This window comes from Oncorhynchus gorbuscha, linkage group LG15, assembly GCF_021184085.1.
Source record: "Oncorhynchus gorbuscha isolate QuinsamMale2020 ecotype Even-year linkage group LG15, OgorEven_v1.0, whole genome shotgun sequence".
NCBI classification, from domain to species: domain Eukaryota; kingdom Metazoa; phylum Chordata; class Actinopteri; order Salmoniformes; family Salmonidae; genus Oncorhynchus; species Oncorhynchus gorbuscha.
Genome location: NC_060187.1, coordinates 59253504 through 59277339, shown reverse-complemented (window position 1 = coordinate 59277339; position 23836 = coordinate 59253504). Strand labels below are relative to the sequence as shown.

The 23836-nt window shown below is 42.1% G+C and overlaps 1 protein-coding gene across 3 annotated transcripts in view; it reads right to left on the bottom strand.

Moving 5' to 3' along the window:
• Positions 1 to 14327: 14327 nt before the first annotated feature.
• The window catches only part of LOC123996317 (R-spondin-1-like), a 35610-nt gene continuing 26101 nt past the window's right edge, over positions 14328 to 23836 (bottom strand). For all 3 annotated transcript variants that reach the window (XM_046299667.1, XM_046299665.1, XM_046299666.1), the window contains 2 exons: positions 20945 to 21151; positions 14328 to 16140 (listed from right to left, as the gene is read on the bottom strand). In XM_046299667.1, the coding sequence (XP_046155623.1) occupies positions 15896 to 16140; positions 20945 to 21151 (452 nt within the window). In that variant the 3' untranslated portion in view covers positions 14328 to 15895. The remainder of the gene's footprint in view (positions 16141 to 20944; positions 21152 to 23836) is intronic.

The following is a 23836-nucleotide window of genomic DNA, read 5'->3' as shown; positions in this document are numbered from 1 at the left end:
GATTTGAAATAGACAATATTGTGACGTACATATTGTTGGATTACTTCATGGATGTATTTTAATAACTGAGTTTTTTTTCTAAATTCAGACACCCCACCAGCTACTGGACAATGACATTTGAGAACGAAGAGAGTATCGCCAATACCAAGTCAATTTAAAAATATCTGCCTACATTTCAATTAGGCAAACCTGTAATTCCCAGTAATAGATACCAAAAATCTCTGACTAAATCACATACTTTGTAACAATCTGTAGCTAGTAATACATACCCTTGGTGTACGGATACCTTGAGAACAAGGTTCAATCTCTCATGTCTAGATTTTGCACTGAATTCTCTACCCCCAGTGTGGGCAAGTTCAAGGTCGTCATTATTTTTGAGCGTGTTGCGCATGTTCTTCGTCGATGAGCTTTAATGGCAGTTGGCATCCAACATATGTTGCATTACCGCCACCAACTCGACTGGAGTATAAATCCATTATAAAACCCACCACCCTATTACACAATTTAACCCTATCTGGTCCTACACCAGGCCAACGGCCTGGGAGGACGGAACACCACCACTAAACACCCCCTGTAACACTTCTGCAGTCAAATCTTGTAAACCCAAGTATTTATCTGCAGCTGCCACCATAACAGCTATTTTCTGTGACTTACGTTCCATACCTGCAGTACAGTTGATAACCGTAGCAATGAACGCTAAGCCAATCACTTTGTACTGGCACAATTCTACTATTCACTAGGTGCCTCTCTGGATCCCTCCCCCTTATGCCATCTTACTCTACAGAAGCTGCCTTATACCCATAAGCTTGGCATCTGAAACACCGCAATGGGTTCGGCACAAAAACTTGTAAGGAATAACTGATATATCCCAACATGACCTTTTCTGGTAAAGACTCAACATCAAAACTCAATAGAACAGACAATGACTCTTCAGTTTCACCACACTCGCCATCTTGTCTGCGTTGCAAATGGTCACAAATACACTTCGAATCCAATCAAATACATTTTTTACATACATGTGATTAGCAGATGTTATTGCGGGTGTAGCGAAATGCTTGTGCTTCTAGCTCCGGCAGTGCAGTAATATCTAACAAATAACATCTAACGAATTACACAACATATACCCAATACACACAAATCTACGTAGGGATTTATTAATACTATATATAAACGGACGAGCGATGTCAGAGCGGAACGGACTAACATACAGTAGAATAGTATAGAAAAAACGGTATATAAATATGAGATGGGTAATGCAAGATATGTAAGCATTATTAAGTGAATGAGAAACTGTAGAATAGTACAGAAAACAGTATATACACATGAGATGAGTAACGCCAGATATGTAAACATTAAGTGACTAAGATATTCTAGAATAGTATAGAATACAGTATATACATATTAGATGAGTAATGCAAGATATGTCAACATGATTAAGTGACTAAGATACTGTAGAATAGTATAGAATACAGTACACAGAATACAGTATTTACATTCACTCATTCAACAGCACAATTCCATTTTCCCAGACCCTGAAACCACATATGGATCAGCCAAAAGGAAGGCGTTCACCTTCTCCAAAAATGTCCCTCCCACTGGACCAGAACCATCCGCCTCATGACTACCATTATGAGGCTCGAGCTAAGAAGCCCTCGCCACACCTTCCTTCCCAAGTAATTCATCCTCACTATCCTCCAATTCACCTTCAGAGCTACTGGAGTACTGCTCACCCCGCGTGTACATGACACCCCTCACCCACCCACCTCCCTCGGAACTCAACCCCTCTTTCTCTTCCTCACTATCCATATTTGCACTATAAAACACTATCTCTCTCAGCTGGTGCAGCCAGCCGGCCTTTAACCTCAAGCATATCGTCTGAGCCTTCCACCTCCCTTTTCTTCTTTTGCCCCATCTTTCAGATAGTATTTGGGAAGCGAACATATAATAGCAAACACTGAATTTTGTTCTTATTATCTGATAAACATTAGCGACCCTCCTTGAGCTGGCTTGTTTCTCCTGCTTCCTCTTGAAATCCCAACCCACCTGACCAAGGCATTTTGCTCAGATGGGCAGGGGCCTCATTTATAAACCATGTACATACTATACTCCAAAATGTGTGCGCGCTAGTTTTCAAGAAAAGGTTCGCATTTATAACAAATGATCTTGATGTGAGAATGTGCTTACCACCCCGCAAACTTTAGACCATACATACGCACACCTGTTAGCAGTTGAAATATTGTATTTCATGCTGGCAATTAAGTATTTTGTGCAACTTGGGGATATGATGAAAAGCTTATTCATAAACAAACTAAAAACAGGGAAGCATATTAACCATATTAACCAATGCAGCCATTTGCAGTTAGTCAAAAGAGCAAAAAATCTATTTATTTTTAGAATCTCAACATTAGACATAGGAATCTTTTTCCTATTTATTTTATTTTCATAACCATTGCAGTTACATGTTATTACAGTGTAACTATGAATTATTACAACAAATGACAATACTTGTCACCGTGTAATTACATGTATGTAATGTAAATTACATGTATGTAATGTATGTAATTACATGTATGTAATTCAATTGTATTAAGGACCCCTTAAAATGAAGTGTTATTGCCTTTTATTGACTTTTAAAAATTGACTTTTAAATTATGTATGTCCATTTTAAAAGTGGTTACAATTCATGATGTTTTGATGACGATATTATGATAAAATAAAAAATGTCATCCATTTTATTTTATTTTTTTATTTTAACTTTTTGAAATGACTAATTAACGAACCAAAATACCAAAAAATCTCCATATTGATAAGTACATTAAAAAATGTGCCGGGCTTTCAGAGAAATCACATGCAGTCTTGTTTGGGGAATTTGTTCTTAACTGACTTGCCTAGTTAAATACAGGTTTAAAAAAAACACAAAAAAAAACAAGTTCGAACACTGGAATGTGGAACACCTCAATTTGGCTGATAGAAATCTTTTGAATTTTGTTTAATGACTTTAAGAGTCATTATTTCAATATAGCGTACACTTTCTCGTCCTGTACTATTAACAGAGTGGGACGGGTGTGGCTTTGTGACAATGATCAAGAGCAACTGATCACCGATTTGTTAGCTCAAACGCAGACACCCTCAGAACATCAACTAGGCGGGTGTCGGCTATCACCAGTTATCACTTGATCTGACTGAATCTAGGCAATAATTAATGCACGTAAATTACAAATCCTTACAAATCATCGATTTTTAAAATCTCCATTTTGAAGTAGTCAATTGAATTAATCACGATTGGCTGATCCCTCCTGATGACCCCGTTTGACATGACTCCGCTAGCGGCATTATCATTCTCTTCCCCAGATTGCAGGGTGATGATGTAGAGTCACATGGAGCACAACAGCATGAATCCAATATATGGCAGCCTATAGACCAGCAGCACTGGGAGTTGTAGTAGTCGGCATGGGTAGGCTCAGAGACCTGTATGTAATGATGACATGCTTATGTCTCCATAACAATGGGGGTCGTTGTCCCAAGAGCAGGCGACAAGCATAGGTCCAAAATAAGCTCATAGACATACATTGGGCTTATTTTGGAAAGAATTTGTTGAGAGTGAAACCTCTCTCTTCGCCTCTTCCTCTCTGGAAGGCTGTAGCACAGATAATAGGCCTACCGTAGGCGAATCTAGGAAATGCATGCCAACGTTTTGTTTTGTATAATTATTGCAATTATGCCAAGGCCTATGCATTAAAATGTACAGAGAAAGTATAGGGCTAATGACACGGGAAAGCACAAAACATAAACAAAGCCACAGTGATGTAGTCTTCTTTATGCAAGTAATGGATTATTCAATCGACAACCCATAGGGGGTGCTATATGCCTGTGTAATTTCATTAATATATGCCAGGCCATCAAAGTGATACAATTGGCAGTGTTTTCTGGTCAGTTTTTGTGAATATAACTTACTTGCCTATAATTAACCTGTAGACAGATGATTTATATATAATATTGTTACTATCATAGGATTTGCTATGCCTAATTGAGAGGCAAACATTACTTCTTCAATATACAGGTAACTGCCAAAATAAAGAAAACATTCAAAGGGATACAAAGTATATTGAAAGCTGGTGCTTCTTACACAGGTGTGGTTCCATCATGCTTAGTAGCTGCCTTGGGTGTATTAGTTTTATAATCAACCTCTGTAGAGGGAGCAGCTAGTTTTTACATATTGTGTACACTACTGTTCAAAGGTTTGGGGTCACAAGAAATGTCCTTGTTTTTGAAAGAAATTGTCATTTTTGTCCATTAAAATAACATCAAATTGATCAGAAATACAGTGTAGACATTGTTAATGTTGTAAATAACTATTGTAGCTGGAAACTGAATCTTTTTTATGGAATATCTACGTAGGTGTAGAGAGGCCCAATATCAGCAACCATCATTCCTGTGTTCCAATGGCACGTTGTATTAGATAATCTATGTTTATCATTTTAAGAGGCTGATTGATCATTAGAAACCCCTTTCGCAATTATGTTAGCACAGCTGAAAACTATAGTGCTCATTAAAGAAGCAATAAAACTGGCCTTCTTTAGACTAGTTGAGTAGCTGGAGCATCAGCATTTGTGAATTCAATTACAGACTCAAAATGGCCAGAAACAAATAACTTTCTTCTGAAACTCATCAGTCTATTCTTGTTTTGAGAAATGAAGGCTATTCCATACGAGAAATTGCAAAGAAATTGAAGATCTCGTACAACACAGTGTATTACTCCCTTCACAGAACACCGCAAACTGGCTCTAACCAGAATAGAAAGAGGAGTGGGAGGCCCCGGTGCATAACTGAGCAAGAGGACAAGTACATTAGAGTGTCTAGTTTGAGAAACAGACACATCACAAGTCCTCAACTGCCAGCTTCATTAAATAGTACCCGCAAAACACAAGTCTCAACCTCAACAGTGAAGAGGTGACTTCGGGATGCTGGCCTTCTAGGCAGAGTTCCTCTGTCCAGTTTCTGTGTTCTTTTGCCCATCTTAATCTTTTATTTTTATTGGCCAGTCTGAGATATGGCTTTTTCTTTGCAACTCTGCCTAGAAGGCCAGCATCCTGGAGTCGCCTCTACACTTCAAATCAAATCAAACTTTATTGGTCACATACAAATGGTTAGCAGATGTTATTGCGAGTGCAGTGAAATGCTTGTGCTTCTAGTTCCGACGGTGCAGCAATATCTAACACGTAGTCTAACAATTCCACGACAACTACCTAATACACACACATCTAAGTAAAGGAATGGAATAAGACTATATACATATAAATATATCACAAAACCGGATAGCAATCTCTGTCCAGTGAAGTCTACAAAGCATATTGCATGTACAGTAACACAGTTACATGACCATTTAACAACCCTTCATTTAGTACCACAGAGAGTTACCACAAGTCGCAAAGAAAACCGGAGCTTCCGCCACTATTACAGCATCAGGTTAACTTCAACATTTGAACATCAAATCAAATTGTATTTGTCACATGTGCCGAATACATACAGTTGAAATACTTACTTACAGCCCTAACCAACAACGCAGTAAAAAAAGAAAAAAAGAAGAAAGAAAAGTAACAAATAATTAAAGAGAAGCAGCAAAATAACAATAGCGAGGCTATATACAGAGGGTACTGGTACAGTCAATGTGCGGGAGCACCGGTTAGTCAGGGTAATTGAGTTAATATGTACATGCAGGTAGAGTTATTAAAGGGACTATGCATAGATAATAGTGTAGCAGCAGTGTAGCAGCAGTGTAAAAGATGGGGTGGGGCAATGCAAATAGTCTAGGTAGCCATTTGATTAGATGTTCAGGACTCTTATGTCTTGGGGGTAGAAGCTGTTAAGAAGCATCTTGGACCTAGACTTGGCGCGCCGGTACTGCTTGCCATGCGGTAGCAGAGAGAACAGTCTATGACTGGGGTGGCTGGAGTCTTTGACAATTTTTAGGGCCTTCCTCTGACACCGCCTGGTATAGAGGCCCTGGATGGCAGGAAGCTTGGCCCCAGTGATATACTGGGCCATACGCACTACCCTCTGTAGTGCCTTGCGGTCAGAGGCCGAGTAGTTGCCATACCAGGCAGTGATGCAACCAGTCAGGATGCTCTCAATGGTTCAGCTGGAGAACCTTTTGAGGATCTGAGGACCCATGCCAAATCTTTTGAGTCTCCTGAGGGGGAAAAGGTTTGGTCGTGCCCTCATCACGACTGTGTTGGTGTGTTTGGACCATGTTAGTTTGTTGGTGATGTGGACACCAATAAATTGAAGCTCTCAACCTGCTCCACTACAGCCCCGTCGATGTTAGGTTAGTCTGGCTGATTGAGGTAGTATGTACATGTAGATATGGTTAAAGTGACTATGCATATATGATGAACAGAGAGTAGCAGTAGCGTAAAAGAGGGGTTGGTGGGTGGTGGGTGGCGGGACACAATGCAGATAGCCCGGTTAGCCAATGTGCGGGAGCACTGGTTTGTCGGCTCAATTGAGATAGTATGTACTGTACATGAATGTATAGTTAAAGTGACTATGCATATATGATAAACAGAGAGTAGCAGCAGCATTAAAATGGGGTTTGGGGGGGTGGCACACAATGCAAATAGTCCAGGTAGCCATTTGGTTACCTGTTCAGGATTCTTATGGCTTGGGGCATTCTCACATAGGTGTTCCATTTGTCCAGGTGGGAAAGGGCAGTGTGGAATGCAATAGAGATTTCATAATCTGTGGATCTGTTAGGGCGGTATGCAAATTGGAGTGTGTCTAGGATTTCTGGGATAATGGTGTTGATGTGAGCCATGACCAGCCTTTCATGGCTACAGACGTGAGTGCTACGGGTCGGTAGTCATTTTGGCAGGTTACCTTAGTGTTCTTGGGCACAGTGACTATGGTGGTCTGCTTGAACCATGTTGGTATTACAGACTCAGACAGGGAGAGCTTGAAAATGTCAGTGAAGACACTTGCCAGTTGGTCAGCGCATGCTTGGAGTACACGTCCTGGTAATCCATCTGGCCTTGCATCTAGCTGATGCTCTCATGCATGTTTCAGCTCATCTGATAGGCTCATGTCACTGGGCAGCTCTCGGCTGTGCTTGTCTTTATAGTCTGTAATAGTTTGCAAGCCCTGCCACATCCGATGAGCGTCGGAGCCGGCGTAGTACGATCCAATCTTAGTCCTGTATTGACACTTTGCCTGTTTGATGGTTTGTCGGAGGGCATAGCAGCATTTCTGCGTTAAAGTCCCTGGCCACTAGGAGTGCCGCCTCTGGATGAGCGTTTTCCTGTTTTCTTATGGAGGTATACAGGTCATTGAGTGTGGTATACAGCTCATTGAGTGTGGTCTTAGTGATAGCATCGGTCTGTGGTGGTATGTAGACAACTACGAAAAATACAGATAAACTATCTAGGTAGATAGTGTGGTCTACAACTTATCATGAGATACTCTACCTCAGGCGAGCAAAACCTTGACACTTCCTTAGATATCGTGCACCAGCTGTTGTTTACAAATATACATAGACCGCCACCCCTTGTCTTACCAGAGGCTGTTATTCTATCCTTCCAATACAGTGTAAAACCCACCAGCTGTATGTTGTTCATGTCGTCGTTCAGCCACGACTTGGTGAAACATAAGATATTACAGTTTTTTATGTCACGTTGGTAGTTTAATCTTGCTCATAGGTCATTGATTTTGTTTTCCAATTTTTGCATGTTTGCCAATAGAACGGATGGCAGTGGGGGTTTACTCGCTCGCCTACAAATTCTCAGAAAACAGCAACCTCCACCCCCTTTTTCTCTGTCTTCTCTTCACACAAATGACAGGAATTTCCTGGGAAAGCAGTATATCCTTCACGTCAGACTCGTCAGACACGTTAAAGGAAAAAGCTCCTACCAGTTCGTGGTGTGTAATCGCTGTTCTGATGTCCAAAAGTTATTTTCGGTCATAAGAGACAGTAGCAGCAACATTGTGCACAAAATAAGTAAAAAAATAAGTTACAAACAATGCAAAAAAATATTAACACAGCTGGTTAAGAGCACGTAAAACATCAGCCATCCTCTCCGGCGGCATTCTACATGGGTAGGCATCATCAAATCACCTCTGCTTAGTCTAATACATTGACAACTAAAAGATACCGAAAACAATTTAGTCCAATCAATGTAAGCTAAATGTGTGGCTGTCCATGGTTCTGATTTCTGTGTGTACGTGTGTGTGTGTGTTCATGCAAGTAGAAAAACATGTTGACTCGCCCTACTGGTTGAGAAACGCCAATGTCATTCTCCTCTCTTTCATGTTGTCTGTCATACAGTACACACTTTTATTTTTGGGTTGTCCTAGGTTATTCATGGGCAATGTTAGCTACTTAACATTAGCCTTTTACATCTAGCTACATATTGCACCAGGACAATTCACAGTTGAGCTCACTTAGTTTAGCTCATTGCTGACTGGCATATTTTGAAAACTTTTTTTTGTCAAGGGAGGCCAGATGCTCATAGGCTTTTCCTTGCCTTTAATGCTACCGGTGGCAAAAATGTCTAACTCTGTAACGTCGTCGTAAGGATCGGACCAAGGCGCAGCGTGGTATGCGTACATTCTCTTTTAATGAATGAGACACTTAACAAAACCAATAAACGAAACGTGAAGCTATACAACTTAGTGCAGACAGGCAACTAAAAATAGTCAAGATCCCAAAACACAAATGAGGAAAATGGCTACCTAAATGTGATCTCCAATCAGAGACAAAGATAAACAGCTGTCTCTGATTGGGAACCATATCAGGCCAACATGGACATACAAAAACACCCAGACATACAAAAACCCTAGACATACAAAAACTAGAGTATCCACCCTCGTCACACCCTGACCTAAGCTAAATATATAGAAAAACAGATATATCTAAGGTCAGGGCGTGACATGCTCGTTTGGACCAGACCGCTTCAGATAGATGATCTACACATGATCTGTAACGACAGACACTGGGAGACGAGAAACAAGTACATGGTGTGGATTAAATAATAAATAGACATGGAACAAAACAAGAACAGTGTCTGGACAGGAGAAACAAAACAACATCAATGCTGACTCGGGAATGAAACTGAGGAAGTGACAAACAACGGGATGTAAATGACGTGATGGAGTCCAGGTGAGTCCCATAATTAAGCACAGGTACGCATAACAATAGTGGTAGGTGTGTGTAATGATGAGTGAACTGGTGATCTCAAGCACTGGAGAGGGGGAGCGGGAGCAGGCATGACACATAGAGAGACAGAGGGGCGCTGTTTTGCTCGCTCGGATGCTTTCGCCTGTGAGATACACTACCCTTCAACAGTTTGGGTTCATTTAGAAATGTCCTCGTTTTTGAAAGAAATGCACATTTTTTGTCCATTAAAATAACATCAAATTGATCATAAATACAGTGTATACATAGTTAATGTTGTAAATGAGGGAATAGCTACACTGTTTGTATTTGGTCATGTTTCCGGTCACCTTGCCCTGATTAAAAACAGTGGTTTGCGCTTTCAGTTTCAAGCGAATGCTGCCATCAATCCACGGTTTCTGGTTTGGGAATGTTTTAATCGTTGCTATGGAAACGACATCTTCAACGCACGTTCTAATGAACTCGCACACCGAATCAGCGTATTCGTCAATATATATATAATAATAATATAATATATAATAATAATAATAATAATATATACAATATAATATACATTATAATATAGTCCCAGACACTTGTAGAATCTATGCCAAAGCGCATTGAAGCTGTTCAGGCGGCCCAACACCTTATTAAGATACTTTATTTTGGCAGTTACCTGTAGTTTATGTCTACTGTATCAACATTGATGCAATATGGGTTTACCCCAAAGGGGGGCAGTATAGTACATAAAGCAATGGGGATGTTTTCAAGACTTTGGGGTTTTCAGTGTTCATCCCTTAGGATAATTGACTCTTCAACAATACAGGCCAACTGGCCTTGTAGTCTCAATTGTAATTGTCATCAGATACACATGTGTACTATGTAATGTTGTCAGTCTGTTTCTTCAATCAATGAGAGTACTCACATTGAGTAGGGCATTGGCATTGGCATTGATGGCCTTTAATGATCACAGACATTATGCTCTCTCTGTGATACTGTTCCTCAGCTCCAATAGTGTGGATTCCCTATCAATGGATGGCCATCTCTAAATCAAGTGGGTGGCCTGTCAGTCTCTTTCTGGCTTGACACATTTCCCACTATATATTTTGGAGTAATCAAGGCCTCCCTTTGAACGTTCCCTCTGGCCTCTACTGGTCTACCTCTCAGATCTGTAGCCATGAGAGAGACAGAGACTGCTGTGCTCCAGAGATGGAAACCATGGATCAGTGTAGTCTCTGGGGGGAAGTCTCAGTGGGTTCATCTTAGGAGAGCTGGATGGAAGCCGCGAGTTCCACTGGATTTGGGGAGAGGCTTTGAATGGAGGACAGCAATGGGTAATTGGTAATAACAGTGTAAACCCTAATGTAGTGCACCGCTGTTGGAGTTGCTGCTGTGACTGAGCCTGTGACTCTAGCAATGCAGTGGCCTCATGTGGCCCCACCCCCCATTCACCCCCATTGGTGAATGGGATGACGAAATAGGGGGAGGGGCCAGCAGTGATTCAGAAGGGCCCCAGGTCTCTTGCTTCAGTCTATGGGAACTAACCAGGGCCCCGGGGCCTATTTTTCAGTGAATTATGAAAATGACAACAGGAAGGATTCCCGTCTCTATAATTTGCAGGGGGTTGGCTTGGCTAGCAGGGCCTAATAAGGGTGACAGGTACAGTACAAACAAGGGAAAGTGAGCAAGCACAGATGTGGCAATGAGGTTTCACACACATAGAGACTGTGTCCTTAAAGCCAAGCAAAAGTAATGAGATCAAGTGTTTATGATCCTGGAAAAGCGAGGGCACCTATATACTCCTGAGAGTTACCATCAATTTCTCTCCCTGGAAAAGACAGAGGGAGAGAGAGAGAAAAAAGAGAGTGGGAGCTTGAATGTGATGGAGAGCTCAGTCCCATGGAGCCGGGGTTGAGAATTTATGGTCAGGAAGAGGGATGAAAGTGTAATTTACAGTCCAAACTCTACCGTTCCCCTGCCCTCCCCTCTTGTAATGAGAAACGGCTGTTTTTGTTGCACAGGATGAAGGCCTGGTAGATTAGACCAGAGTAGACCCATCCCCCTAGCTATGACACATCCTTCGTTTTTATTTCTGTCCCTGCTTTTACAGCCGCTGCCCAGGCTCCATCGTTTGGCCCAGTGCTCAGAGACTGCCGCAACTGCTTGCACCAGCTGGGCCATTCCCGTTCCACCTCCCAAGATGGCCTCCTGTCGCTCCCAGCGGCATGCAGTGCGGAAGCTGGTTTTCCATACTGTTGCTCCAAACCGCCATCACCTGGATGAGCTGAAATTACCCAACCTGCCTCACATTTCAAGCAGTTTTCCCATGCTTCAATGGAATACATACAGTATTGTCTCCATATGGCCATTCACAGCCATTTTATACAGCCTATGTTAACGGTCCAGAGCTGAATGTACTACCAACACAGCCCTCCATTGCCCAGCATGATTATACTCCATGTCAGGGATGGGCAACTTTGATGGGGTGGGGGCCACAAAAAAAATCTGAACTTATCATGAGGGGTTGCATACCCACATCCATACCCACACATGCAGTCTGAGCCGGCCCTAGCCTTCTGGGGGTCATAAGTAAAATCTTGACAGCAGAAGAAAACACTGTTTTAGCATTCATTTCCTGCAATTCTACACATTTAGCCTGGGCCGTAGAGAAAATGTTACCGTTTTTAAGTAAGTTTGCTGCAATTCTACAAATGTAGCCATAGGGTGGAGAATATTTAGCAATTTTATAACCAATTTCATGCAAATCTACTCATTTTGCCATGGGGCGGAGAGAAAAATGTGCCGTTTTACAGCTAATTTCCTGAAATTCTACACAATTTGCCATAGGGTGGAGAGAAATGTTTGCAGTCTTTAATATATCTGAGTGAAAGTGACTAAGAAAATCTATGGGGACCCCCGATCGGTAAATCCACCATGATTATTACAAGTTTAGATAGCAGTCTAGACTAACTTACAAATCTAAAACATTTTAGCTAACAGACTAATTGAGTGACTGTCAGTGATTGACATAACAAGAGAAAACATTCTGATGCACAACCACATTTCGGAATTGCACCTTGTGTATTCAACTATTCTAACTCTCAACAGTAAATTGAGACTCGACTTGACTTCCCATAATACATTTTGGGAAATTGATCCCCAGGCCGTGAGCTGCCAGTTTCACATCTCTGCTCTGTTGTTCTACTCTTATTGTGCCACTGAATGAGATCAACATTATAATAGAGACATAATAGAGCGGTTGGAGAGATTGACTGAGGGGACTGCGCAATGTTGTCAGATTTATGTCATTTTAATTTGGGCTTGTGCATCGTGGTTCAGTTTTTATGGAGACATTACATGAGATTTGTGCACTTCCTTCAGCAATGGCAAACATATGCCGTGAATGTGCTGTCATTATAAATTTAAAGAGCCTGTGAAAGGCAGTCTTAATATGTGTGTCAATTATTATGGTGACTGTATACTTACTGGTATAGTATACAAATACAGATCATTGGTATAAATGTAGGCTACTGTACTGTATATCTATGGCATATACAGGCCAACTACTGTATGTGTGAAAAGTAAAATCCATTGAGAGACCACGGAGAACAAAAAGGAAATGGAAACATGGAAATGGAAATATAATAATAATATTTGATTGCACAGGAAGAGACCGACTACTGTAAAATATACAATGATCATGCTAGTGTGTCTGCCATGTTTACTAAATCTGAAGTTTATTCAAGCTTTCACAGAAGTAATCAGATATATCATAATGATACTAATAGTCATTATGATCAATGATATACTGATGTCGACATTTTCAGTACCACTATCCACAATATGAACGCGTTTTTAACGTATACCTTCTCATGAAGCTAATATTTTTGTGTAAAGCAAATAGACCCAGGGAAAGCTAAACAAAATGTGAAATTGATTGCGCAAAGATTAGTGTCAAACGGTATATAAGCTTTAGTTGATCTGTCATATCAGGCTGACAGTAGTTGTATAATGCAATGATTATTTCCAATGACAGAGCTGTATATAGCACAGAACACAAAAGGCTGTGCAATATGTTGGACCCTGTTGCAAAAACACATGATTACTGAGCAGCTGTAGATGGTTTACATTTAACCAGAGGCATATGATTGTGGAAATATTGATGCGTTGATATATTACTGTGCCTTTACAATGGTCTCTCTCATCATATAAACTCAGCAAAAAAAGAAACGTCCTCTCACTGTCAAGTGCGTTTATTTTCAGCAAACTTAATGTGTAAATATTTGTATGAACATAACAAGATTCAACAACTGAGACATGAACTGAACATGTAACACAGGTGTGAGTAATATAAATTGAATAATGTGTCCCTGAACAAAGGGGACGGGGATCAAAATCAAAAGTAACAGTCAGTATCTGGTGTGGCCACCAGCTGCATTAAGTAGTGCAGTACATCTCCTCCTTATGGACTGCACCAGATTTGCCAGTTCTTGCTGTGAGATGTTACCCCACTTATGTTACCCCACTCTTCCACTAAGGCACCTGCAAGTTCCCAGACATTTATAGGGGGAATGGTCCTAGCCCTCACCCTGTGATCCAACAGGTCCAAGACATGCTCAATGGGATTGAGATCCGGACTCTTCGCTGGCCATGGCAGAACACAGACATTCCTGTCTTGCAGGAAATCATGCACAAGACGAGCAGTATAGCAGGTGGCATTGTCATGCTGGAGGGTCATGTCAGGATGAGCCTGCAGGAAGGGTACCACATGAGGGAGGAAGATGTCATCCCTGTAACGCACAGCATTGAGATTGCCTGCACTGACAAAAAGCTCAGTCCGATGATGCTGTGACACACCGCCCAAGACCATGATGGACCCTCCACCTCCAAATCAATCCCGCTCCAGAGTGCAGGCCTCGGTGTAACGCTCATTCCTTCAACAATAAATGTGAATCGGACCCTCACCCCGGGTGAGACAAAACCACAACTTGTCAGAGAAGAGCACTTTTTGCCAGTCCTGTCTGGTACAGCAACGGTGGGTTTGTGCCCATAGGCGACGTTGTTGCCGGTGATGTCTGGTGAGGACCTGCCTTACAACAGGCCTACAAGCCCTCAGTCCAGCCTCTTTCAGCCCATTGCGGACAGTCTGAGCACTAATGGAGGGACTGTGCGACCCTGGTGTAACTCGGGCAGTTGTTGTCATCCTGTACCTGTCCCGCAGGTGTGATGTTCGGATGTACCAATCATGTGCAGGTGTTGTTACACATGGTCTGCTACTGCCAAGACAATCAGCTGTCCGTCCCGTCTCCATGTAGCGCTGGCTTAGGCGTCTCAGAGTACGGACATTGCAATTTATTGCCCTGGCCACATTTGCAGTCCTCATGCCTCCTTGCAGCATGCCTAAGGCACATTCACGCAGATGAACTGGGACCCTGGGCATCATTCTTTTGATGTTTGTCAGAGTCAGTAGAAAGGCCTCTTTAGTGTCCTAAGTTTTCATAACTAAGACCTTAATTGCCTAGTGTCTTTAACAACCGTTCCACAGGTGCATGTTCATTAATTGTGTATGGTTCATTGAACAAGCATGGGAAAAGTGTTTAAACCCTTTACAATGAAGGTCTGTGAAGTTATTTGTATTTTTACTAATTATCTTTGAAAGACAGGGTCCTGAAAAAGGGACGTTTCTTTTTTTGCTGAGTTTATATAACATTTCCCATTCTACCAGATTGATACGTACACACACACATTAAGCTTATGTACAGAAACACATACAATATAGCCACACAAATATACATACACTTGTGTTACCACTACTTCACAAAAACATTTTGCTGAAATTCTGTAACATTACAGACTGGCACGAATGCACACACAGACACACGCACACATACTCACAACACACATATACAACACACAGTTTTCAATCCTAAACCTTTTATGCTGAAGATAGCAAAACATTATTCTATTTGAAATTAAGAACTAAGCTATTATGTGGGTAACCTTTGTCTAACACCAGATCAGGATTTGAACTAAAGCTGTATAAATCTTCTCTATATTGTTGCTGGTTTGTTTTGGAGTAGATTCTCTACAAACCAAAAATATCATTAAAATATGTTTTCCTTCAAAACCACACATTTGTTCCAGTGCCTTTCTTTTATTTAATCATAAAATATAATTAAAATAAAGAATCTTAATACTGTTCATTTTCTCTATATCACTTACAACAACATCTCCTTAGAAATATCTACTTGCTACCATTCACAAAACATGAGTCGTCAACAATGAACAATTGATTTTGAAAAGCAAATCAGGGATTCTAATGGATTCTAGAGATCCTTGATCATTGTGAAGACTCCATCTTGAAATTCTCATATTCATATTCAGTGTCTTCCACTGTTCAGCCACTGGGATCTCCATCTGCCAACTCCATGATAAACCTGGGAGCGGTGAAATGAAACATGTTGACCCTACTGCAAGGCTTACAGTGGAACCCTCCACATTGCACATTCACCCTCTTCCCTCCAAGTCTGATAAGTCCAAGTCCTGATCCTCATTTATTGCAGCAATCCTCCAGTTCTCTTAGAGCATCTTCTAGAATGCATAGCAGCATTAATCCTTTTCTTCATCAGTTTGATATTGTCTCCTCTGTCCACTGTCTGTCTCTTAATAATGGCCAATGCAGGTGGGTGTTGCCTAGTCGCCTTGTTTTTGTCCCTCCTTGTCCCCGCTAAGTCCCAACGTGAGTAAGGCCTAGGCTACAGTGCTAGGGGGAAGGCTGGGCGTGGAGGTGGCCTGGTTTTGGCCCTTTTTCCTCCTGCCGCCTCCCTTGCCACCCTCTCTTCCTCCTTTTCCCCCCTCTCTGCTTCCTTCTTTTCCTCCCTCTTTGCCACCCTTCTTGCCACCCTCTTCGCCACCCTCTTTGCCATGGCCTCGGACGTTTTCTTTGTCTCGCCTCCTCTGCTGGTCTCGTCGCTCGCCCTTATTCTTATTCCCACCTGGATAGAAAAACATATATAAAACAAATTGAAATGCATTATAACACGACGACGACACCAAAATAACAGGGTAGTTGGTCTCAGCTTTTATAAATAGGGCTTTGATGGTGTGTGTTTTAAGTACAGTAGAGTCCGAATGAGCTTGGTAGACCTTGACATTAACCCATTAGCCCACATTCACAACAGTTCAATAAAAGGTGGCATTGTGTGGATACCCCGGTTCCTAGCTTTCCTATCAGGCCCTTTAAATACCGGCCAATTGCCACTAAGCCCCAGATATGCAGCTCAGGATCTAGAGCCTTTCATAAATGCCACCATGACGCAACACAGTGCTGCATTGGGCTGACAGGAAACACACAGCAGTGCCATAACGACAGGCCGGAAAACAGTAATCAAGCCTTTGTGAGGAGTGTGACTCCGAGCCGGACACGTCTTAACACTCGCAGAGACAACGGCTGATGGAACATAATAGTTCATGTAAACAGTTGGGAGCCGGTCGAGGTGAGCTCCTTTCTTAACGTCTGCCTTCCCTCTCCACTCCACCTCCCCCGCACCCTCGTCTTCCCCCTCCTCTATCTCTCACTCTCGCTGTAGGCTGTTGTCTGGACATCCACCTGGCACACAGTTTAAGTGTATAATTGCTCCCTAAATACAAACATCCATTAAGAGTTGCTTTCCAGGAACTCGGGATGGACAAACAGTTCAGGAGAGGATAAAATGGAGGAATGAAAGTAAATCAACACGGTTGAAGTGGAGTGCAAGAGTCCTTCATGTCCTGTACATACAGCTACAGATTGTTCAACATGCGAGCACTCATTGACATCCTCTTGACATTGTTGATGTAAATTAAGCTACGCCACTACACCGCTAAGCCACAATGAGGTTAACATGTTGGAGCTCTAATGACAGCGTGTGTGGGTGTATATCTGTGTGTATGTGTATGGCTTGCTCGTGTGTTCGATCAGGCGTGGGTGTAAACAACCTTTCACGCACATAAACGGGAATGGATGTTTGTGTCAGGTGTCAGACAGTGGTTGTTTATACTGGGCTGATGAGTACTCCCACGATGAGAGGAAACTGGGCAGTTAGGCTGAGGGATGTTTGCTATGAACTTGTGTGTTGAGTCTCCATGTTCCCTAGAAACAGAGACTCAAAACACTCACTAAGGGGGCTGGACAACATTCGCTAAGGCTAACTGTTTGACAACAGGAGGCTCATGGAGCATTCTTGTTTGTTTGCTTTAATAATATAATATTATATTTAAACAATAAGGCCAGAGGGGGTATGGTATATGGCCAATATACCACGGCTACGGGTTGTTCTTATGCACGACGCAACACAGACTGCCTGGACACAGCCCTTAGCTGTGGTATATTGGCGATATACCACAAATCCAGAGGTGCCTTATTGCTATTAGAAACTGTCTACCGATGTAATTAGAGTAGAAAAAATACATGTTTTGTCATACCCGTGGTATACGGTCTGATATACCATGACTGTCAGCCAATGAGCATTTAGGGATAGAACAACAGTTGTATAATTAAGCAATAAGGCATGAGGGTGTGTGGTATATGGCCAATATACCACAGCTAAGGGCTGTTCTTATGCACGACGCAATGCATCGAGCCTTGAATGCTGATTGACTGCCATGGTATATCAGACCGTATATTAGCCGTGGTAAATTGGCCATATACCACACCTCCTCGGACCGTATTGCTTAATTATATAACTGTTGTAATAGGCCTACGACTATTTTCTCCATTCTGCACCACATGCTTTGTTAGCTTGTTTTCTAAGTAATTTGTTTGTTATTTGAATGTATTTGAAAGTACGCAAAGACAAAAAGCCTTGATATTACTCAAATATGCTCCATCTCAGTATAAACCAATGAAAATCTCCATTTGGCAGTAGACCTGCAAACACTTACGTATTTAATGGCGCATATTTTGAATAAAGAGAACCCTGAAACTAAATGAGTTTCAATAAGCATTCCTATCATTTATTTAACAAGGACCTGGCAGGAGCACAGGTGTGCAGTTTCTTTCCCTTTGTTCGGTAGAAAACAGGCAGAGGCAGACCCAATACAGTAGTCCACTAACTAGAAGTAGTTGATGTTACTTTTCTTGAGACACACGGGGCCAAAGTCATTAAAGCATCTGTCACTGTAGGGCCCTATTGGCCAGTTGGCTCCTGACATTGGGGGCTGTGTCACATTTCTTAGGGGAGTGTTGACAAGACTTGATTACTAGCTTTGTAAAGTATGCATGTGTTGCCTGCCTTGAGTAAATAAACAATTTCTGGGAGATTCATTTCTCCCGCTAATGAAAACAAAATGGATACCATTTGAATTTGGAAGACATTTGTTCCTGTTTAGAGTAATGTCCTATAGTCAGTGAACCTGGGGAGTTACAGTAAGGGCTGTTTGTGTGAGTGTGTACAGCAGGACCTGGGTTGATTCTCTCACTGCGTAAGGACTTAATTAGACCCGTGACAAGCCCACTAATGGACCGAGGGGGACTCCATCAATTTATGACAGCCATGATTGAAACTCCACTCCATCCAAGCTAAACAACTATGGCCTGACAAAGGCAATCACGCATTTAGCAAATTCTGTTTTCGTGCGGGCCCATTTGTAAAAAAGCTGCAGGAAGAAAAAAGGGAGAGCTTGGCCAAATCGACACAAAGCGTGAGATCTGCAGACCAGTAAATCACTGGTGTTATACAAGCACTGCCCCCTGTGTTTTTTTTACAGCGGCCCCGTCGGCCAAGTCTTGCAGATGGATTCGCGACCTCACTAATTTAGCACATGGCAAGTTTTTTTAAGCACATGAAAAAGGGCTCAGTCAAGGTCATGATACCCATCGCCTATGAATGAATTCACACGAGAACAACATTTATTTGTTATGCGCCTTGACAGGAGATCCTTACTGATTTTCACAACAGTGTATTCTGACACCAGAATAAGCAAAACAAGTTGAAGCTAATGCTTATCATCTCTCAATGTCAAGCGGTCAACATTTCACAACTGGAGTCACATCATACGTCTCAGACTCCTGAGTCCTGACACACCACAGTCTGTTGTTCCAACACGGCATCCCTTTCCCTCATTTTCCCTCCTTTCACAACACCACTCGCTAAGTTTAGAAATTTGGCATTCGGCACTACACATTTATGTGGTAGTTTATAATATTTCACTGTTAATTATTCTTCTCAATCCATGACGGAAATTCTTTCCAGGATGCAGGCGTCATGCAGTGTAAATTTGCCTCTAATTTCTCAAACAGTGCTGTCCTGGTCCTGTCCAGTGTGAAGCAAGCCCACTCCTCCCTGAAGAATTACAAGCAGGAGCTCGAACATATCCTCCCTCTAAGGATTTCTACATCGAATGTTGTATAATGTTGTTTCTGTGTGCATTTTTACGTACTCCATCTGTTATATATTGCTTAACTGACATGATTCTTCATTGATTCTTTATAATGGGTAAATTGACGTTTGTTGAAAGCTGTTAATCAAAATAGTAGCAGCCCTGAAATCCAATAAGTGTACCACCCGCTCATAAAGTTTGTGAATATTGCTTGTTTACTGCACACTAAGTCCTTGTAAAGAAATGGAAGCTTCCAACTTTGATTCAACATGTACATCAATTAGCTGCCAAATAAAATATTCACATGGATTAAAACCAGGAATTACAGTGGGAAAAGTAGGAGATTGAAACAGTGGCCAAATGGGCCCACCGCTGTCAGCCGATCCAAGCCCTACAAAACAACTCCTTTCGCTTCAAATCAACATTTACAAATCGACTCCAAACCTTTCTCTACCTTTTTATTGGGTCGATCACAAGGCTAAGCATCCCAGCCATGCCGGTCAATAAAGTTTTGACTGGTCCGTTTTATTTTATAAGGCAGAGTTCATTGAAACTTACTGACCGGGCCTCCCGAGTGGCGCAGCGGTGCTAGAGGCGTTACTACAGACCCGGGTTCATTCCCGGTCTGTGCCACAACTGGCTGTGGCTGGGAGTCGCATAGGACAGCACACAATTAGCCCAGCGTCGTCCGAGTTAGGGAATGATTTGGCCGGGGGACAATGAGACAAGATCAAAATTGGGGAGAAAAGTACCAAAATAATACAAAATACAAAATGAATACAATAAAAACACTTACTGACAAAAGGAGAGGCCTTTTGGTTTCTCGACTACTTGAATAAACTCCATCTTATAAAACCAACTACTACTAGAAAAGTGTTATGGGCCAAAGAACAACAACGGAGTAGTACTAATTAGAGCATGATTAAGCTGTTATCAAATTGAGTGTCACCGGGAAGATTTTTAGCTTAGCAACATTAGCCAGCTCTGAAACAAGATGGCAGATGAATGATAAGAGCTAGAGCAAACATGTCAGAGCCATGTAAACCTCACACCTCGTTGAGCTTCAAAACAAAAAGTCCAACTCCAGCTCTTATCATCGTCCAACACAGTGACCTGCATGGCACCCTCCCATCTACCTTGCCTGTTTGGCTCTTTAGGAGTGTTTGTTTACATGGTCCCCAGTCAGAGGCTCAGTGTCCTTACTGAACCAACACTTCTGACGTTCCAGGTCATGGTCATACATGGGGTTAGAGCTGGGAGTTTATGACTTCATCAGAAAAGGTGCTAATTGCAATATTATTGACTTTGTAGTTGTGTTGTTTTGTCATCTTTCATCTACTGTCTCATTCCTGTCTTTTATCCATCCATATATTAATGATCTGTTTCACTCTATTTCCTCTCGTTGCCACTCTCCTACTGTAGGTATGTGTTAGTCCTCACCTCCTTTTCCACATGGTGTCTTCTGCACTGTGCACTTCTGTCTCTCAGTCTGTGGAGCACATGGCTGGGGGGATGACGCAGAGACTGTGTCAGTGCTGGAGGCATGAAGGAGCTCTTGCATTCTGGTCTGTGTGCCTTTCTTAAAGCCACACGTCTTGTTCTTCTTCATACAGGAACCCCATGGGCTCCATTCGCCCAGTTCACATTCTACAGGTGGGATAGAAAAGAGGACAGAAGTTAAATACAGTTTTACATGCACACACAGATCATATGCAACAAACCCCAGGTGAAACCCAGTAAGCTTTAGAGTCTAACAGGTCTTAAAGTGAGAAAATATTCACAGTGAGAAAATAATGCAGAGGAACTTATCTCACCCAAATCAGACATCACTAATTTGGCCTTGTCTTGCCCAAAGCCTCTATGTTACCAAGTCTGTCCAGTTTATCTAGAGACCTCAACTGTTTTATCACTAGTGACATGCTGTTGAGCTTTTTTATTTATTTTATTTCACCTTTATTTAACCAGGTAAACTAGTTGAGAACAAGTTCTCATTTACAACTGCGACCTGGCCAAGATAGAGCAAAGCAGTGCGACACAAACAACAACACAGAGTTATACCTGGAATAAACAAGCGTACAGTCAATAAAATAAATAGAAAAAGAAAGTCTATATACAATGTCTGCAAAAGGCGTGAGGAGGTAGGCAATAAATAGGCCATAGTAGCGAAGTAATTACAATTTAGCAGATTAACACTGGAGTAATAAATGAGCAGATGATGATGTGCAAGTAGAGATACTGGTGTGCAAAGAGCAGAAAGTAAATAAAAACAATATGGGGATGAGGTAGGTAGATTGGGTGGGCTATTTACAGATGTACTATGTACAGCTGCAGCGATCAGTTAGCTGATGTTTAAAGTTAGTGAGGGAAATATAAGTCTCCAGCTTCAGCGATTTTTGCAATTCGTTCCAGTCACTGGCAGCAGAGAACTGGAAGGAAAGGAGGCCAAAGGAGTTGTTGGCTTTGGGGATGACCAGTGAGGTATATACCTGCTGGAGTGCGTGCTACAGTTGGGTGTTGTTATCGTGACCAGTGAGCTGAGATAAGGCAGAGCTTTACCTAGCATAGACTTATAGATGACCTGGAGCCAGTGGGTCTGGCGACGAATATGTTGCAAGGGCCAGCCGACTAGAGCATACAGGTCGCAGTGGTGGGTGGTATAAGGGGCTTTGGTAACAAAGTTATTTTGTAGATCACATCGCCGAAGTCGAGGATCGGTAGGATAGTCAGTTTTACTAGGGTAAGTTTGGCGGCATGAGTGAAGGAGACTTTGTTGTGAAATAGAAAGCCGATTCTAGATTTGATTTTGGATTGGAGATGTTTAATATGAGTCTGGAAGGAGAGTTTACAGTCTAGCCAGACACCTAGGTATTTGTAGTTATCCACACATTCTAGGTCAGAACCGTCCAGGGATGTGATGCTAGTTGGGCGGGCGGGTGCGGGGAGCGAACGGTTGAAAAGCATGCATTTGGTTTTACTAGCGTTTAAGAGCAGTTGGATGCCACGGAAGGAGAGTTGTATGGCATTGAAGCTCGTTTGGAGGTTAGTTAACACAGTGTCTAAAGAAGGGCCAGATGTATACAGAATGGTGTCGTCTGCGTAGAGGTGGATCAGGTAATCACCCGCAGCAAGAGCGTCATCATTGATATATACAGAGAAAAGAGTCGTCCTGAGAATTGAATCCTGTGGCACCCCCATAGAGACTGCCAGAGGCCCGGACAACAGGTCTTCCGATTTGACACACTGAACTCTATCTGCACAGTAGTTGGTGAACAAGGCGAGGCAGTCATTTGAGAAACCAAGGCTATTGAGTCTGTCGATGAGAATACTGTGATTGACAGAGTTGAAAGCCTTGGTCAGGTTGATGAAGACGGCTGCACAGAACTGTTTTTTTATCGATGGTGGTTATGATATAATTTAGTACCTTGAGCGTGGCCTTGAGCCAGGCCAGGTCGATTAGAAAGGCCTGCTCGCAGAATTGTTTTAGGGAGCATTTGACAATGATGAGGGTTGGTCGTTTGACCGCGGACCCATAGCAGATGCAGGCAATGAGGCAGTGATCGCTGAGATCCTGATTGAAAACAGCAGAGGTGTATTTGGAGGGCATGTTGGTCAGGATGAAATCTATAAGGGTACCCATGTTTACGGATTTAGGGTTGTACCTGATGGGTTACTTGATGATTTGTGTGAGATGGAGGGCATCTAGCTTAGATTGTAGGACTGCTGGGGTGTTAAGCATATCCCAGTTTAGGTCACCTAACAGAACGTACTCTGAAGATAAATGAGGGGTGTCATGACGTTGGCCTGGGGGGTAGGTTTATGACAGTCATAAATACTTCTTCCCCCCTTTTTCCTCTTTCTACCCTACAGATGTTACATTTGCAAAAACCTTGGTTAACATAGAGATTCTGGGAACATCAGAAGGTGGGGGGAAATGAACTATATTCTGGTAATCCGAACAATTGAACATATGCGGTGGTACTTAATGAATATGATGTCAGTTCGGTTGTCATCTGAGACATTCTCATCAATGATAAGATGACATAAACTCTACAGTGGACAATCACATCACAAACACATCAGAGTTATCAGATTCACATGGAATTGTTGTTCAATTTAAATGTTTGAATATGAAATTATTTGTGATGGGATGAAATGTGATTTTAGCTTCTAAGATGTGAGATTTGGATTTTCATAAGATAGTGCTGCTCAATCAGTGGCCCGCCCCTGTGAAGGGACATGGGCTATAAAACTTTTCAAACGCGCCCTCCTCTCCCTTCCTATATAAGCCCTTGACGACAATATAACTTCCTGTTCCAAGGATGTAAGACGACG